This window comes from Aedes aegypti, chromosome 3 (genome assembly GCF_002204515.2).
Source record: "Aedes aegypti strain LVP_AGWG chromosome 3, AaegL5.0 Primary Assembly, whole genome shotgun sequence".
NCBI lineage: Eukaryota > Metazoa > Arthropoda > Insecta > Diptera > Culicidae > Aedes > Aedes aegypti.
This window is the reverse complement of record NC_035109.1, coordinates 41,897,950-41,918,635: the sequence shown is the minus strand read 5'-3', so window position 1 is coordinate 41,918,635 and position 20,686 is coordinate 41,897,950. Positions and strand designations below refer to the sequence as shown.

Here is a 20,686-nt window from a genome sequence, read left to right as displayed (position 1 = left end):
TTCTCTATACATTCCTTCAGGAAATTGACCAGAGATTTTTTTTCTGTAATACCACCTTCTGGATCAAACTTTCCTTCAGGAATGCCGCTAAAAATATCAACAGGAATTGTTCCGTAAATTCTTGTGGATTTTGTCCAGAAATTCCATCAGTATTTCCTTAACAAGTTCTAGCAGAGATTTCCTGGGAAATGTTTTTTTTAAATTTCATAAGCGATAATTTATATACAGGCATACATAAGGATTTCTTCCGCATGTTTGTTCAGTGATTCTTCAAAGTTTTTCATAAGATACTTAAGAATTTTTTAGAGAGTTTTCTTCAAATGTTTCTTCTGAAACGTCTGAGATTTTTTGAAAGATTCTCACGAGGATTTCTCAAGGAGTTTGTTCCGCAATAATCCTCAAATCCTTTCATGGATTCCTGAACAAATTCTTCCTGCAAAATTCCTCTACAAAATATTCTAAGGATCCTTCTGTGGTTTCTCCAAGAATTTCTCCTAAAATTTTTAGACTGGCCCTTAAACAAAAAAGTTGTAAAACTCGACGGGGCACCCTCTAGATATGTGCCTTAGGGCAAGAAAAATGCTCTCTGAAAATTTCAACTCATTTGGTTGCTCCCCCAGCTGGCGCATTCAATTCGAAGTTTGTATGGAATATACGTTTCAAATATATTGAAAATTGACCCTATGTTACTGGTTCGTTCCGTATACTAGTTGTTCGCGTTCAATTGAGCCCAGAATGACAAATTCACTAGTTGAAACCCTAATGAACATAGTTGCAGAAGGTTGTAATGTGGATTTAAGCTCATTTTCATTAACCTTTCAGTTGTTGAAAGTGAGGCTAAGATCAGCACTCGCGTACAATCACTTATATGCATGCACCTTGTACCGCAGCTCGCCCAACGTCATAGGTGGCTATGATTCGCTTAGTGGCTACCACCCAGCAATGTTGCAGAAATACTAAGTAGTATTGCAAATCTACTTCAGTTAGCTAAAACACCAACTTTCTCAATTTTAATCATCATACAACCTTCTACAATATTGTTCACTATGGTATCAAGTAGTGTTTTTGACATTCTGAGTTCAATTGAACGCGATCAACAATTTTCCTGACCCGAACAGGAGATGATGTTCTATTTCCCATATTAACTTCAATTCAATTGCGCTAGTTCATGGAACGACCAAATGAGCTGAAATTTTCAGGAAGTCTTCCTCTAACCCTAAGGAATAATCCTGGGGGATGCCCCGTGGAATTATACAACTTTATTTTTCTCCCATACTGAGCTGGGCCAGTCTAGGATGACTTCATAAAGTGCTTCAAGGAATGTCTAGAGAATTGTGATGAATATCATGGAGAGATTCTTGAAAAAAAAAATAGCAAATCAATTAAAAATATTCAAGGATCATTCTCTTTCACTGTTTGACTCTTTTAGAAAAAATGAGTCCGGCCAATCGAATGTCGACCACCTTACAATCCCAGCATGGAACGGCATCACATTGAGAATCTTTGCACCGCATCTCGTCGTCTCATCGAAACCCAACTGTTTGCGCTCGAACACGATTACTTCCAATCCAAACAGCCATATTTATTGAACAGGCACCAATCTGCTCAGCGGTAACCGTATCTAATTCGCCCTTTCCATCTTCCGTTTTCCGTTTGTTTTTCAGCTTGTTTTCCGACCTGAAGTCGTTGGCAGGCACGGCCCTCCTCAGCTTGCTCGCGTCACTCTTCATGAGCCAGCTGCTGTTCGTGATCGGTGTGGGTGGCGTTCAGGTAAGTTATCCATTGGCGGAAATTCAATATTAAACCACTCTTCCCCTTCTCGGTCCTGGCCTTACCTTAGCCTGAAATTTGATCCAGACCCCAGAATCTCCCGCACGATTTAGTCCTTCCCCCGGAAGCGTAACGACAAATCTGCGAGGGGCTATTTTGATGTATAATCGTATCGTTCCAAGCCGGTGTTTCCCATGGTGGAAGAAGATCTGTGCGCCGACAAAAAAATAATTCGATAATATTGTTATATGAGTTTCGACAGAGATTGTTACAGAAATTGGACAAGAAATTTATCTAAGAATTTCTTTCTTAACCTTTCGATTGTCGTGGCGAATTCTCGTGCACGATTTTTTTGATTCTAATGAAATTTTTCATTTCCTAGATACAATTCACGCATTCACTAACATCAACAGGCGTATGGTTCACAAGCTATGACGTTTCAAAATTATTTAGAGCAGTTGGATAAATTGCATTCAAACTTGTAAATTTTCACGTTGTGTTGTGAATCAGAATAAATATTTGAACATAATTGTATAATTCCTGAAATCCAGATATTCTACAAATCGTTTCTAACCGTCTCGTGACGGTAAACCGTGTTCTGGGGCTTTCTAAGGCTATATTATCTAAACTGTACAGGAAGCATGAAACAACGATTACCGACTGGATCTCAAGCTACCAAATAATGGATTTTTCTCGCGGAACGAGTATTCCCGGGATGCGAAAAAAATCGGCACGAAGAAACCCACGTAGCACTGGTAACAAATGCAATATATTAGAAAAATAATACAAATTACATTGCAGTTGCATTTAAGATAATTTGTAGCATGTCTTGTTGACGATTTTCAATTTTGGTTACTAGGCAATTACATTGTAACTTACGTTTTGTTTACATTACATAGGTGTTGCATTTTGCCTCGCATGTAACTTAGCCTAGAGCTGTCAAAATGAATAAGTTACATTGAAATTAAATTTGTGGTTGCAAAGAAACACATGACAAACCAGGTTATATATAGATTGCTAAGTCATTTGTGTGTAACAACATGAAGTTGTATGTTTGGCAACAATGTGTCAAAGGAGAAGAGGTGAAAAAATGAACAGGGTGGTGAAATAACCACCGACCTTTTTACACATGAAAAACAAATTTCAATTATTTTTATGACGATAAAAATATGTGAAAACTCATCAATCTTAGTCTTAATTCGTGTCGCTGCGTTAATACACATTTTTGATATTGTGCGATAGAACTAAATATAATAAATAAACGAATCAATAAATTGGAGAAAATTTCGCGAGTAGACATATCACAGAACATTGGATTACATTTGTAATGCTCTCTTAACTACTTTTGTGGGGAACGTCAATTTTTGAGCCCCACGGGATAACGAGGTTTTGTTTACGAGGGCAGGATCCGTCATCAACAAACGTTAAAATGTTTGGGTCCTCTAGTCAATCCCGTAAATGATTGTATTTTGTTAAGCTCGATGCAGTCGAGCTTTTAGTCGACAGCAGATCAGTTGTTGTTTTCGTTGTTAAAATTTATTATAAGTCCATTTGTGCACTGTCATAGTTTGTATTACGTGCAAAAAATGTGTTAAATTTGTCCTTATCGAAGGAGCTAAACTTTAATCAACTCGTGGGGGCTAAACCCCCACCCCCTATTTTATAACACCAAAACCGCTGTTGCATGCAAACTCTACCAAATGTAATGCCACGCTGAAGTAACGCACAAATTGGAACCTTACAAATGTACATTTTTCGCATCAGCATTATTTAACAATAACATCACAAACAATCACAAACGCCTGCATTATATATCGTCCCCTTGATGCTACAACTAGATAACTCGAAATTTGAAATTTTTGACTTCAATATGTCAAAACATTTTTCTTAATTAGATCTGCAAAATATCCACAGGTCTTAAGCGTGTGATTCAAAATACACAAGTTAAAGATCATTTTTCAATCATAATCTCTGCGATTAACCATCACCTTGTTAAATGGTCATACTTTCAAAGTTGCACATCTCAAAATTTTGATTTTCGAGTTATCTAGTTGTAGCATTAAGGGGACGATATGTAAGCATGATCGAGTGCGTACGTTTACTGCACCGCTAACCGTCTTGCTTCTAAGGCAGCGTCCATTTATTACGTACCGTAAAACGGGGTAACTTTGATAGTTTTTTCGAAGAAAACTTGAATATTTTTGCATGCTGTTTCAAAGATTTACAATTATATTTTTAAAACAAGTACTGGCATCCTAGCTATCGATTACAGTCGATAAATTGGCAAAAGATTTATTTTGAATGGATATATAATTTTTCATATAACCGAAAGTCGGTTTTCTGTTTTGGGGTAACTTTGATAATGGAGTATGATTCGAACAAAATTGAATGAATAACGAACATTTGTAGGGCATTGCATACCTCTAGGCGTTAAACGTTATATGGAAATTTCTGACTTAGATTACAAAAATGGTCCCAGTTTGTGCTTTACGCTAAGAGATTTGAGACCGTATTCAAGTTCTATGATAACTAGGCTGTCAAAGATGAGTGGCCAACTATTTGAAAAATTGCTAACAAAACCGCTTCTTGTCATCTTTATGCACAGAAGAGAGGATCGATGAAGAGAAATCGATCATTGGACTGGCGCCCTTTTTCTAGCACACGCTTGATTTTGCCTTCTTTCGAGCTATTTGAGCACGTCACAAAAGCATGTTCTTGGATGGAGCATTTAATTTTCATACCTTTGTAAGGTTCCAGTCAATTGGCTTGAGGATTTTTGCACATTATTCATTGATTTATCGCAAATGCATCATTTTACTATTGGAAGCAAGACGATATCCTTAAGGTGTTCATTTTAACACCCCTTCCCCTATTGACAGCAGTGTAATTTAATGGTAGTTTCAGTATAGTTACACATCAGTTTCAAAATAACATAATATTTCTGGGTAACTGGTGTGTAACAAACGAGTAACTCAACACTACAGACCAAAAATGTTCATACGTATCGTGAATTTTGATATAAGAACTTGACTAGTTTATGACCAGTTATTGTTTTCATAGATATTTTTCCAGTGGTGAATTAAAATTGTTGGATTCACAATATGCGAAAGGCTGCAACTTTTTAATAGTTGTCATCATTTTAGATTGGCTATCTTCAAACAGTTATTCGGAAGTGCATATGCAGCCAGATGAAATTTAATGGCGGTTTATGATAGGCAATCAAGAAAATCCAACAGCGGGATATGAAAAAACGTGATTTTGGAATCACAAACAATGAAATACAAATGAGAAACACTACTGATTTTAGTAACACTGTTAATTTCCATTTTATATGGCATTTACAATGGCATATTATCTAAGCAATCCACATATCATGTATTATTCAATTTAAAATTATAAGATATTTCATGAGCGCGTCAATTTTCAGCAAGTAAAATGATTGATTTCACCATAAATTTAAATCTGCATGTTAAATTTAATATGTAGGGTAGAAGCACCGGTTTTGGCCATACGCCAGTTTTAGCCATAGTGGATTATACACCGTTTTACATAGCCAATCAGCGTTCAGTAGGTCAGATTCACATGATGGAGCATAATTCATTTACTCGTCAAAATTGATTCAAAACATAAGAAAAAAATCATTTTCCTTATCATTTTAACTCTCATACACCTAATTTGGCCAGGGCACTCCTAATTTGACCACATTCATGAGAAATCAATGCGATTGGCCAATTTAGGAACCGAAGATAAATCTCTGGCCGAAACTGGTTCCATTGGCCTATATTGACAAACGGGATTTTCAAAGCGAGAAAATGGTTTTAGCTCAGTTTTAATATTTTACACACATAATATGAATTGAAAGCTTGCATTTGACATATATGTAGTATAAATACGGCTTCTCAGTTAATTTTTATTGACATTTTCTCTTAGGCTGGCCAAAACCGGTGTGTTGACGCGATTAACGAATACGCCCTTTTTTTGGATTTGCAGTCGTTCAAAATACTACTACTACTACTACGATCGCTACCCACGTCACCGCAACGATCGCAGAAAGAACAATAGAGAATTATCATTAGTTAGCTATAGCGTGGACGATTTGTACGCACAATTTCTTAAACTACTCTCTTAAATAACCGTGAATTGCACTAAATTGAATTCTTAGTTTATATTATCGATTATCGAAATCAATAGTGTGAATTCGAGCAGGTATAATCAAAAAATATATACTTAACGCTACTCCTTATCATATCGCTGATGCATCAATTGCTTCGTATAGGTTCAGGCATTCCTTGAAATAAAATCAGCTTTTGTAGTCTCTCTAGTGAATGGTCCTAAATATTTGACTGTAAGTATCAATATAACTAAAATTGTTAACAAGAACTGTGAATTTATGGAGACACAAATATTGTATCAGGTCGAAAATATCAATCGCATCATACCAGTTTGAGGTTCAATACGCTCAACCATAGGAAAACTAAATTGTAAGTAATGATGTTACGAATTATAAATAACAACTAAGATGAAATATAATTTCAGTCGAGCCGCGTTCCAGTCGGACTACGAAAAAGTTTAACACGGTGCTTTTACCCTACTTGTGAATAATTACGCGTTCCAAGATAATAGGCATAATATTTGTTGACATTCAATTCTAAAATGGTTGTTCGGTTTCAAAACTGTCAGAATGAAACAATAAGTTCAACGCCGTTCCTATTATTTTGTCGCAGGAAAACCCATGCGTAATCAACAAATTGCATAACCGTCGCCAGTAAACTTCTTATGTAACGACCAGCAAGTTACATAAGGCTCGACTTTTTGCGCTTTTTCGGTTACATAGCAGTATGTTTCCATTTTACTATGTTTCCTATTGTAACTATTGAATATGTTAAGTAGTCGTTGCTGTTACTTACTTGTAACAATGTGTGCTGCTTGGGAACGATCCTGGCTACTTGCGCAGTTAATTAATGATCATGTAGGCCATTCCCGCCTAAGGAAACTTGCTGTTATAAGGTTTTAACGTTTCGAAGTTTACATGTACACGACGAAACACATGTCAAATGAATAAATTGGAGTTGAAACTGCCAAAAAAAAACACGTGCTCCGGTGGGGATTGAACCCACAACTCCCTATTCGCTACATGTACACGACGAAATGATGATCCCATGTGCTTTGGGGTAATCGAGTTCAGTTCGAGCGTCGGGTCTCTCAAGGGGCTCCGCAGCTTGTAGGTTGAAGCGCCCATCTTGCGAATCGGAAGTCGTGGGTTCGATCCCCACCGGAGCACGTGGTTTCTTTTGGCAGTTTCAATTTCAATTTGTACATTTGACACGTGTTTCGTCTTGTACTTCAAAACGTTAAAACCTTATAACAGCAAATTTGAAATTTTGCTCTTGTAGATGAGGCTCTGCGGAAAAAATGGCATTGGCCCACATCATCCATGCTATGTCCTGTGCTTTCCAGTTTCCATCATGTTTTTGACGTAGGACTACGTCTTTGTTTTCTATATTGGGGTGCACTTTAAAAGTACGGAAAATGAGACATGTAACGAAATTAGGGGAGATTTTGAACGTTAATAACTCAGATGTTTATGAACCAATTATTACGATTTTAGTATCATTCGATCAGAAATGTATCTACGCATCGTTAGTAATATATCCGATAAGTGAATTTTGTTGTTTAACTATTGAAAATTTGATAAATGTTGACCCCTTTCTTATCCAACCAATCACGTTCGAGCACTTTTCGACGGTGTCGCTTCCCACTATAAAAGCAAATGGGTCCCTGCTTCTTCCCTCAGTCTTCTTTTTGCGGTCGGACTGTGAACACGGTCGGGCGAGTCATTCTCGCTTTGCTTTTGCACCCGCGTCACAGTCCAATTTGTGTCGTCGGAAGAGGAAGACGCAAGATTGATTTGCGGCGGCGATGACGATGGCTTGGGCGCTTCTCCGAGCGGCAAACTACTGCTGCTCGGAGAAGCGTCCAAGCCATCGTCGTCGCCGCCGCAAATTTATCCGCGCTCCCAGATTTCGACCCGTGATAAATTCAGCATCGGCGGTCAAGAAGCAAGCCCGATAGGAACCAGATACCAGAAGCCCCCAGAATTGCTGATCCGAGGAGCTGCTGCTAATCGAGCGTCGGAAGCGCTCGAGTTTCCAGATTTCGACACGTGCCCGTGGATCCACTACCCGTTGCTGTTTGCGTTGAGGATTTCCCGTTTGACCATGGCGATCAAGTGATAACTTCCCGCAGTGCTATTCATCTGCCATCGGACCTTGTCAGGACCATCAAATTTGTGGTAAAGAGTTGAAGGAATAATATTTCCAACCTTATTACATCTTATATTCCTCAATCAATCTCGCAGTTTCGTACAAAATTTAATTTGTTATGAATAATTGATGGCACGTCAATTTGAGACTATTCGTGGACGCTGCTGCAGTGCCGTCGGGGTGAGTGCTCAAAATTTCACTTTAAAAGTACGGAGAATGAGACATGTAACGAAATTAGGGGAGATTTTGAACGTTGTTTATGAACCAATTATTACGATTTTAGTATCATTCGATCAGAAATATATGTACGCATCGTAAGTAATATATCCGATAAGTGAATTTTGTTGTTTAACTATTGAAAATTTGATAAATGTTGACCTCTTTCTTATCCAACCAATCACGTTCGAGCACTTTTCGACGGTGTCGCTTCCCACTATAAAAGCAAATGGGTCCCTGCTTCTTCCCTCAGTCTTCTTCTTGCGGTCGGACTGTGAACACGGTCGGGCGAGTCATTCTCGCTTTGCTTTTGCACCCGCGTCACAGTCCAATTTGTGTCGTCGGAAGAGGAAAACGTAAGATTGATTTGCGGCAGCGATGACGATGGCTTGGGCGCTTCTCCGAGCGGCAAACTACTGCTGCTCAGAGAAGCGTCCAAGCCATCGTCATCGCCGCTGCAAATTTATCCGCGCTCACAGATTTCGACTCGTGATCGGTGGTCCAGAAGCAAGCCCGTTAGGAACCAGAAACCAGAAGCCCCCAGAGTTGCTGATCCGAGGAGATGCTGCTAATCGAGCGTCGGACTGGTGAAATCGTGTGAGCATCGAGTGAGCATCGTTTCCTGATTTCGACTTGTGCCCGGGGATCCAATACCCGTTGCTATTGTGCGCCATCCACGTCACGAACCATTCAGCAAATTCCCCGTTTGACCATGGCAATCAACTGATAACATCCCGTAGTGCTATTTATCTGTAACCGAATCGAGGCTAAGAAAGCCATCGGCCCTTGTCAGGGCCATAATATTTGTGGAAAAGAGTTGAAGGAATAATATTTCCAACCTTATTACATCTTATATTCCTCAATCAATCTCGCAGCTTCGTACAAAATTTAATTTGTTATGAATAATGGATGGCACGTCAATTTGAGACTATTCGTGGACGCTGCTGCAGTGCCGTCGGGGTGAGTGCTCAAAATTTCATAACGATTGTAAACTAGAGTGGAATTTCCGACAGTGTCTTTGATTTGCCATATTTTATGAGAACACTTCGATTACGAAAATGATCACATGTAACAAAATTGCGACATGTTTAGAATGCTTTTGAAAAGAAATTCCCATTGAACAATTTTCATAATTTTGGCACCATGGATCAGAAATTTACCTTCATATTAAAGAAAACTATTGATTATCAATAGCGATCTATTGAATATTTAGTAATTGTCAACCCTTTCATTCATGTTCGACCAATTTCTCACGCATTATCATTTTTCGCAATTATCAAGTAATTCTAAGTCCAACTCATTATTGGCACATATGCATTTCCCAGATTGGTCGATTAGAAAGAGAAGAGCACGAAGGGGAGGAGCATAATCTGCTAATCTAAGGGTATATAGCATGCTCCCTTCGTTGGATTCGGTTTCATTCCGTTTCGACTTCCGAGCTGGCAAGAGCTCCTCCAAACCGGCTCAGCTCCTCGCTACCAGAGGCAAGCTACGAGATGGCTGAAGAACATCGACCAAAGCCGCTTGTTGAAGCGCACATCGTCATCCGCAACGCAAATCTCATCGGGCGAGGAGGATTGCAACAAGTGCGCCGTCAAAATGTGTCCGTGTTACGCAAATTCAACAGTTCAATCGGCCCTTTTCAGAGCCAACAAATGTGTTTCAAAGAGTTGATTGTGTAATATTCCCTAATTTGTTCGAGATGATCGTCATCCGCACCGCAAATCTCATCGGGCGAGGAGGACGCAACAAGTGCGCCGTCAAAATGTGTCCGTGTTACGCAAATTCAACAATTCAATCGGCCCTTTCCAGAGCCAACAAATGTGTTTTAAAGAGTTAATTGTGTAATATTCCCTAATGTGTTTACCACATACTTGCTATAATTTCTTAATTCATCTCATAGCAGCATACAATAATTGATTTATTGCGAATAATTGACAATACGGCAATCAGAGGATGTTTCCGAGGACGCTGCTGCAGTGCCGTCGGGATGCAATAACAGCATAATGCTAATCTTGTACTTCCCTTACCCAGACATCAGTTTCATACAGCCTATTTCCCAGATAAGAAAACGAAGAATTTGAAAGGAGGAGCATCACCTGCTATTCTAAGGGTATAAAGCATCCCTCCTTCGTTGAATTCGGTTTCATTCTGTTTTCGCTTTCGAGCTGGTAAGAGCTCCTCCAAATCTGCTCAGCTCCTCGCTACCAGAGGCAAGCTGTTTGTACGAGATGGCTGAAGAAAATCTACCAAAGCCGCTTGTTGAAGTGCACCGCTTGTCAGCACCGCAAATCTCATCGGGCGAGGAGGATTGCAACCAGTGCGCCGTCAAAGTGTGTCCGTGTTACGCAAATTCAACAATTCAATCGGCCCTTTTCAGAGCCAACAATTGTGTTTTAAAGAGTTGATTGTGTAATATTCCCTAATTTGTTCGAGATGGCGGAAGAAAATCGACCAAAGCCGCTTGTTGAAGCGCACATCGTCATCCGCACCGCAAATCTCATCGGGCGAGGAGGATTGCAACCAGTGCGCCGCCAAAATGTGCCCGTGTTACGCAAATTCAACAATTCAATCGGCCCTTTCCAGAGCCAACAAATGTGTTTTAAAGAGTTAATTGTGTAATATTCCCTAATGTGTTTACCACATACTTGCTATAATTTCTTAATTCATCTCATAGCAGCATACAACAATTGATTTATTACGAATAATTGACAATACGGCAATTTGAGGATGTTTCCGAGGACGCTGCTGCAGTGCCGTCGGGATGCAATAACAGCATAATGCTAATCTTGTACATCCCTTACCCAGACATCAGTTTCATACAGCCTATTTCCCAGATAAGAAAACGAAGAATTTGAAAGGAGGAGCATCACCTGCTATTCTAAGGGTATAAAGCATCCCTCCTTCGTTGAATTCGGTTTCATTCTGTTTTCGCTTTCGAGCTGGTAAGAGCTCCTCCAAATCTGCTCAGCTCCTCGCTACCAGAGGCAAGCTGTTTGTACGAGATGGCTGAAGAAAATCGACCAAAGCCGCTTGTTGAAGTGCACCGCTTGTCAGCACCGCAAATCTCATCGGGCGAGGAGGATTGCAACCAGTGCGCCGTCAAAGTGTGTCCGTGTTACGCAAATTCAACAATTCAATCGGCCCTTTTCAGAGCCAACAATTGTGTTTTAAAGAGTTGATTGTGTAATATTCCCTAATTTGTTCGAGATGGCTGAAGAAAATCGACCAAAGCCGCTTGTTGAAGCGCACATCGTCATCAGCACCGCAAATCTCATCGGGCGAGAAGAACGCAACCAGTGCGCCGTCAAAATCAAACTAATCATCTGTGGTGCAGTCAAGAATCAAGCCTGTTAGGTACCATTACCACTATTATTAAACAAATCAAGCGTCCGGCTAGTGAAATTGCTCGAGATTTCAAACTTGAGCTACATTTTAGGATTTCGACTTCAGCCGTGTGGTCCAATACCTGTTGCTGATGTGTGCCATCCACACGACGAAACATTCAGCTGGTTCGTCGTATAAGCAGAGAACTTGTTCATTGCATTGCATTGAGGATTTTTCGTTTAACCATGGCAATCAACTGATAATATCCTGTAGTGTCATTTATCTATAACAGCATTCGTGCTAACAAAGCCTTTGGCTGTTTTTAGGGCCACCACATGTAAGTAAAAGAGTTATCGGAGTAATATTTCCGACTTAATTTATTACATTGCCAAGCAATGAATAATATTTCTCTCAAACCATAAGAACTACAAAGCGATGACTGGATCTACTACTGAATCACTACTGTTCTTTCCAATGCTACTGTATATTTCAGAGGAGGTTATTAATATAATTTCAAAATGATCATACATCCTGAAGTGAAATTTCACATTTTCATAGATAAATATGACGAATGATTGACCAAATTGCAAATCGTTATATGCATTAATATTTACGAAAGTTTCGAGCACTGAAAACAGTATGAAGTCAAAACGAGCAACAACAATGACATCAAATTCAGTTACATAAACCATCGTGGTCCTACGTCACCAGCTCGTACAACCCCATAGGGATGTACCCTTATAGTTTTCACGCAGCTTTTCAACGATCACCTCAACTGCTTTGTTACAAGCTACACCGGCCTTATCCTTTACCGCAGGTTTCAAAAGCTTGTATTTAACCGTTTTGAAAACGCTTCGGTTGTTGACCGACAACGAAAAAAAAGTGCAATTGCCCCCTACACCCCACTTACCGACTTCTTTTCTCGACGAATGACCTATAAAATCGCGAACAGAAACTACACGCTCGTTCGATTTCGACTCACTTCAGAACTCCCCATTGAGGGGAGTCATGGAAGATGTAGTTTGAAAATATGTTTGACCGAGCCAGTAGCATTTGACTTGACTGTGAAGAATTTATGATTAGTTTAATGAAAAAATATGACGGTAAAACTTACTGTATATAAACTTTTTTCTTGCAATTGTTCAATCAAAACCAGGACTTAGTTACTTTTGTAATTCTACAGATTTTCAGCACTTGTTTAACTACAGTGAAACCTCCATGAGTCGATATTGAAGGGACCATCGACTCATAGAAATATCGAGTCATGGAACAGCAATCCTTTGGAAAACTGTTTCAAGGGACCATCAGAGTAACCATGGAATTTTGTTTCTAGTATGGTTCCATGAGTCGATATCGAGTCATGGAACATCGACTCATGGAGGCTTTACTGTACTAATAAATCTTCTTCCAACGATATTTGCTCCTAAACTTGGAAGCCGAAATTTTCACAAGTATTTGACAGTTACGAAGTGAGTCAAATATGTTAGTGTTTACTCAAAAGTGAGTAATGTCGTTTTCTTTCATGATTGAATAACAAGTTACTCACTTTTGATAGCAAGTATGAAAGTTCAAAAGTGAGACAATGTTACTCTCTGTTGACAATGTTACTCTACTTCGAAACTTTGTTGAATATGCTCAAATTTACACGCTCACCAGCGCCGCCAAGTGGCATGATTAGGAACCAAACTGTTTGCCTTACGGATGTCCTTGATCGGCTGAAGATCGCACCATTATATATAATCTAGAGACGTTCCGATACTTCCGATATATTGGAATATCGATATATTGCTTTCGATATTCGATATTTTGGTATCGATATTTCCTTTTCAATATATCGGTGGTATCGATATTTCCTTCCGATATATCGTAAACCAATATTTGGATAACAATTAGTTAGTTAGAGTATGGATTGATGAAACAAAAAATATTTTTTTGAAACTTTTTCATGATTCAGACGATAGTTTTTTCGCTATTTTTCCGATAATTTTCTCCATGGTTAAAAAATTTTCCGAGAGATGTTTTTCTTTTTATATTTTTAATAGATTGCTGAAAAAATTTCCTTTCGATTACACTAAAAAACTTTGAGGTATATAGAAAAATCGTGAAAATTCATTTAGAGTTTTCCGGGAAAATAGGCCACTATAATTTTTTTGAATTTCACTTCTGGTCATGTATCCACGAGTTCTACCTCTAGTGAAAATTTCATGCTAATCGGAGAACCTCCGGCCCAAATTGTCCGATAATAAAAAAAAATCCCCATTTGTTAAACCTTTAAAAAGGATTTGGCAACCATTAAAAAAGAGCTCTGAAACAAAAATATTCTTACTCATGTTAAGAAACATATGCTTCAATCAACTCGTAATTGAAGCAAGATGCTTTATTCACTTAAGTTTTATGGAAAAAATGCAATTTCCGGCAACAATAAACATTAAAAAATAAACGATTTTTTATTAAAAAATCGTGTTTTGGGGTAGTTTTTTTTTTTTAAATTAGTCAAAACCATTTTTCAGAAACAAGTGTAGTATGAACAGTTTTAACACAACAAAATTTGCTTCAAAAACATGTAAAAAGATTTGGAATCGGTTGAGTTTTTATTAAGTTATGCATAAAAGAAAATGATTTTTTAGGAAAAATTTGGAGAAATCTTTTTTTAAACTAAGACAAGACTTATTTTTATACAAATTCGATGTTCTACAAAGTTTTTATAAGTTTAATTTTGAAGATAATGGTGCAAAAAGTATAAAAATTTTAAGAAAATAACGAAGCTATGGTGACTTCACTGAAGGTCATTTTTTATAATTTATAAAATCACCTTCAAGACGTTTGCGCCACATCTAAATCACAATATTTTATGCTCAAACTTTGAGGTCTTTTTTTTCATTGGGATTTGAATTCAAAGGAGCACACGAATTTTGGCTTTGGGAACTTTTGAAAAATAAGCCGCACCCTATTAACCATTCATATTTGTTTGAATAAATACATCAAAGTGGCTTTTTTATAGAGTAGAGATCTTTTCATGTGACAGGTCCGTCTATGCATTTGTTTACATCGGTGGAGGACCGGTGCTAACACGAGCCAGTCATTCCCGTAGAAGAACTGTCAAAGAGTTTCCAGATCAGCTGATTTGGAACGTCTTGTGAATAAGCCTGTTTTCTCCAGTCAGACATTTTAACCAACAGGTAGGATTCGCTAGTTGGAAAGCAGTCGTGATCCAAACCATGAATTCCCGCTGTATAGATATTATCCTAGCATTATTTTTCATGAGTTCTTATCGTTGAATGTCTTATCCTTGAATTCTCCAAAGTTTCCTACAAGTTTAAAAATGTTCCTTTTATGAGAATTCCTTAAAAAAAAATCTACAAGTTTTTCATTAGCAATAACCGTTTTGATTCAAATTACAAACAGCTTTAAATTCTATTTAAAAGTCTATTTTGTATAGGAAACATTTCACTCGAAATGTTTCAATTTTTTTTTATTCAGAAGTTCTCATTTTCTCGGCTTATTTTAATCAGCATTTCCAATAAATATGTATGAAAATTTATACGCATACGTATTCATGGGAAATGCTTATTGAAACAAACGCCTTCCTTAGCCGAGTGGTTAGAGTACGCGGCTACAAAGCAAAGCCCTGCTGAAGGTGTCCGGGTTCGATTCCTGGTCGGTCCCGGATTTTTTCGTAAAGGAAATTTCCTTGACTTTCCTGGGCATAGAGTATCATCGTACCTGCCACACGATATACGAATGCAAAAATGGAAACTTTGGCAACAAAAGCTCTCAGTTAATAACTGTGGAAGTGTCATAAGAACACTAAGCTGAGAAGCAGGCTCTGTCCCAGTGAGGACGTTAAAGAAGAAGAATACGTATGAAAATGTATGCCGAACTGTCTTAGACTTCTCTTTAGTGATTTGACGATTTCAATTGATGATTTGACTTCTCCAATTATGGTTTTCATGAGTTGTCCGGAATTCGAATCAAAGTGTCCGGAATAAGAGGCAAAAGTGAGGAAACGTCCGGAATAAGAATCATGAAAAATCCTCACATATCTATTTATTTAAAATTATTCATGTTACGGAATCATGATATTCACTCACCATTCGAAAGTCATGTGTTTTGAGAGCTCGATGGCGCTGAGTAATTATACATAATGATTTATTTTGTATGCTTTTTGATAAGATATACTTGACTGAGGCCTTAAATGTCCGTAATATGAATCAAAACGATACTTTAAAAGGTCACAGTCGAGCATTTCGGCGCACAGGTCTAGTTGGAAGGAAGTCTAACGAACTTAACTGGCAGACGCAGTCAGGCAGCAGCGGATGATGTTGATGATGATGATTCAGGGAAAGACATTTTCCTGGGAAATTATCATCAATTCTGCCTTCTGTCGTCAATTTGAAACTCGGCTGTTGGTAAGTACCGGCAAGGTGTTGGGTGGTTGCTGTCCTATCCTGATGCGTGTCGACCCCTTTGCTGTCAGAACTCTGAACGGAACGGTGACGATGTGACAGCATAGAACGTGGGGCTTCATCTCGCTGGCATGGCGTCGTCGTATCGCAAGTTCACTCCATTATCTCTAATGGAAGGCAATTTTTGCTATTTCGCAGATCAGACACTTTTGCAGCGCGGTGCCAACGGTTGTCAAGTTACTGAGGTGGGGCGCGCTTGGTACATGAGGAAGACGCCGCCTGTTTAAAGTGAATTGAAGACTTGGGGTGGATCTTAATCTCAAAGATGAAAACGGATCAACGGCAGACGGATTTGCAAGCACACAACAGAACATTACTTCAGGAAGATTAGTTTAATGTAAATTCAATTTATGTTACTTTCGAACGAAATCATCATAGAAGATCTAAACGCTAAGGTTAGCCTGGAGGAACCACCCTACCCCCATCAGTGCAACTTTTACAAAATGCACCCATTCCGTTTTTCCGCTTCTTATCTGTTCCTGCTTATCTATGGGAAGGAATGTCACCGCTCATCGCCGTTGACGTCCATCAGCAGCGGGATGCGATCCCCCGTCCCTGACAGCCATCAGTCCAACAACGCGTAGAATGCACACGACGCAAATTGCGCTTTTCACGTCCAATGTAGTGATGAATTGCTCCCTATTTTCCGTGACAAATGCCAACTTGACACGATGGTGAAGTTCGTACGTAGTGAGCGAAGGAATTCTGAACCGACGACGCCAGGAGTGGTAGTCGTTAACGCTCCTTGCTGCTCGGATTATCTGATTAGAAGAGCGGGATTGACCCGGCTATCGAGTTGGGAAATTTTCTAGTTCCATGGGGCAGGTATCTTCGCTAATTGTAAAAGCATTCACGTAATCAGTCCCTATGCGATCGGCTGAAAAGTTGAAGAACTGCCATGAAAAGGGCGTTCAGGTTTCTGTCGTGCCATTGCTGCAGTGTCAGTTTGGTGGAAGCTAGTCGGTGGATACATGGGTGTAGCCAGGGTTTACATCATGTGTTCTCTGGTATACTAAAGCTTTGCATAAGACTGTAAATACTCAACAATCAGAAATTGGGAGACAGTCAACCATCTTATGACAATGAGCAAGAATCATCCGTAATGTGACTTACTTCACCGGAGATCTAACACTGACTGACTTGAGGCGATTGGAAGCAGTGTTGCCACATTTTTTTCTGTACCGAGGACCAAAAAATCTTTTTCATCTGTACCTTCTTGCTTAAAAATCTGTACCGCTATTAAAAGTCGTGTTCATTTCTGTTTAAATATTTTTTTATTGAATTGATTTTGATAACAAAGTTTCAAGTAGTACCAACGTGCCTTGTTAATCATCGCTCGTTCGGTGATGTTTATACATTGTTTTGCAAAACTTTGACTGCATAGTGGCAGTTAAAACTTTGTTTGATGAGGTCCTTAGATTTGGGATGGAATTCATTTTGTCGTCGCCAAGTCGATTCCGCAATTTGGTTTTATTGTTGTTATATTGAGAAAAGACCCTCTCAACGGCTGCCGAAGAATGTGGCATTATCAATATGTTGAAAACGAGTCGTCGAAGTGCAGGAAATGCATAAGAGTCATCCATTCGTTTCGCGCTCGCTATTCTTGTCCACCAATCCTGAACATGCTCATTCTTTGCCACAGTTAGTTCGTCTCGTAATATTTTCAACTGCAGCGTTCGAAGTTCATTTTCCAGTGTCTGTGCATCTCCGTCGTAACAACCTGGAAAAGCTTCCAAAAGCACGTTTATGCTTGGAAGACTGGCAATATTCCTTGGATTCAGCAAAGCCGTAGCTTTGAGAACAGGATCATCAAAATCGAACCGTTTCTGCAGCTGTTTCACCAATTCCACAAAGAAGTTTCGGCAAATATCCCGGAAGATGCGCTGCTTTTCACCATCCATTGATTTCAACGCCTCCTCAGCCGCAATCCCGACATAGATCTACTTTCCATTTTTCAAGTGCTTTTCGAATTCTCTGGCATTGCCAATAGACAATGACGTCACGTAAGAATCTTCACAAATGTTCGTGAGGATCGTCAAAAAAAAATACTTGAGTTCCTCATGTAACATGGTGAACTCAGGCTTTTCTGATTGAAACAAACGATCAAGTCTGTTAATCTGTGGCAAAATGTAATCCAAGAATAGTAGCAATGGCTTTGTCATTGCGTCTTGCAAATATGTTAATATCCTGTAAGCAGTCTGATTTTTGTCGACATTATATTGGAATGTGAAAAACAGAATTAACTCGGAAAACCTTCCAAGGCATCTCTTGACATTCGCCTCTAATGAGAGCCATCTCGTAGCGGAAGGATGCAGCATTTTTAATGGTTCAAGGTCGATAATTTCTTGAATCATTTCGAATTCACTTGTTTGCTTTGGACTATTAGAAATATAACTGTATATGTCTTTTAAAAGATGTTCCAGGTAGTCAGGAATTTTCTCACAAGCATAGCTTGCGCATAGTGCTAGTGAATAGCATGTACACTTGATGATTATCATATGATGATGATGATGATGATGGTCCCACCACATACCCCTACAAAGGTTTGAGCGAGACGATATATCTTTAAGATAATTAATTATGATCAATGTTAACCAGATTTGCAAACAATAAACGGTCTGATTATTTCAACAGATATAAACAACATTACAAGTTCCCATACTATACAGCAAAAAAAAAATGGTAAAAATCTGTTGGTCTCAACCACACTTTTCATAAGTTTTAATAGTGATCAAGAAAGTTCAACAAAATCCAAAACATTGCCAGAATTGATAACCCCGCCGATGATGTCAAAACTATCGGAAACATTTGCATTTTCAAGAAATTTCCGACATTCAACCAGAAAACTTACTACTAATGCATGGCATCCACCAACAGCATAAATTCTCAATTCAAATGATAAGTCATCAAACAGTCGTTTATACCTGTGTACCGCGCGCGGGACTCAAACCTCCGTAGACTACACATAAAAAGGAATAAACTATAACTACGTCAATATATAAAAAATCCATCATCATCATCGAGGCGAACATCGTAGTTTATTAGTGCCCCAATAATTATTAAACATATTTTACAATATAGTCAATACAAAATATCCGTTGGTCAAAACTTCGTCAAGATACAATATTAGTCAAGTACAAAAAAGTTAACATGTAGCTGTTCAGAAGGCAGCTTTGACGTGTGAAATACATAGTCTCTTAAACTGTGATAGAGTTGCAGCACGTTTGATGTGTATAGGCATCGAATTGAAAACATTTATTCCTTTAAAAAACAAAGAGTTTTGTGAAGCACCGTACAAAAACTGTGGTGTTCTTAATTCAGTCGCGTTTCTAGTATTATATCTATGAATGTCACTTCCTCTTTCAATTCGATCACACAAATATCGAGGCAACAAACCGTTAATTACTTTAAAAATGAACACCATCGTCAAGAATACAATTCTTTGCTTCACCGATAACCACTGAAGAGCATCTAATAAGAAAGACGAGGAAGTGAATCTGTTGCATCTCAAAATCAAACGCATTATTTTATTTTGCAAACGCTGCATTCTCGATATTTGTGTTTCATTTGCTAAAAACAAAATGGAAGCGCAAAACTCCAGATGTGGAGAGATGATTGATTTGTACAAATGTATTTTACTAGCAATCGTTAAATCGTTTTTTAATTGGCAGAGTATTCCATACTTCTTGGCTATTTTCTTGATAACATTGTCGATGTGAGCGTCGAACTTTAATCTGTCATCAATAATCACGCCAAGATATTTAATTTCGCGCACGCGATCAATTGTCTCATCATCAATTTGTATTGAGACGTCTATATTTGTTCGATTCCGCGATATCAACATAAATTTAGTTTTACTTATATTCAATTTCAACTGTTTGTACTTCAACCATCTACTCAGAGAACGTAAATCTGCATTCATATGTGCAACGGCATCATCAAGATTTTTAGCCGCAATGAATATCACGGTATCATCTGCAAAAAGATTTATGTCACAAAAACGTAAAACTCGTCGCATGTCATTTATATACATAATGAATAAAACGGGCCCTAATACACTCCCCTGTGGTACGCCAAGGCTGTTCACCACGGGGCTCGAAACAGAATCATTGAAAGCAGTCCGTTGGGTTCTATCAGTTAAATAGCTCTCAAACCATCTATATGCAGAACCCGAAAATCCAAAGCGCTTGATTGTTCTTAACAACAAAGGCCGAGAAATCGTTTCAAAAGCGCGTTTGAGATCCAAAAAACAGCAACAATCGAATCTTTACGCTCCACGTTTTCTTTCCACTTTGCCAACACCAGGTTCAATGCGGTTTCACAAGAATGACCTTCCCGATATCCCGATTGCTCTGGTATTAGCAAATTATTACTATTTAAATATGCTAACAGCTGGCCTTTTACAACAAGTTCTAAAATTTTCTCTAATGTGTGCAACATGTTGATGGGACGAAACTCTTCGGCTTTAATCGTCCCAGCAACTTTTTGAATAGGAATCACAAGTGATTCCTTCCAAACTTGTGGCACGTGCCCAGTTTGTAACGATTCATTAATCAGGTCCAGCAGATTGTGGCCGATGACATCAAAGCAATCTTGTATTACTCTCGCATTAACGTTATCTACGCCAGCCGTTTTTCCCATAGA

At 38.7% G+C, this 20,686-nt stretch overlaps 1 protein-coding gene across 2 annotated transcripts in view; it reads left to right on the top strand.

The window, feature by feature from the left end:
• The window catches only part of LOC110678020 (latrophilin-like protein LAT-2), a 378,663-nt gene that overhangs the window by 242,854 nt on the left and 115,123 nt on the right, over positions 1–20,686 (top strand). For both annotated transcript variants that reach the window (XM_021850387.1, XM_021850388.1), the window contains exon 4: positions 1,665–1,770. In XM_021850387.1, coding sequence (XP_021706079.1) covers positions 1,665–1,770 — 106 coding nt within the window. The remainder of the gene's footprint in view (positions 1–1,664; positions 1,771–20,686) is intronic.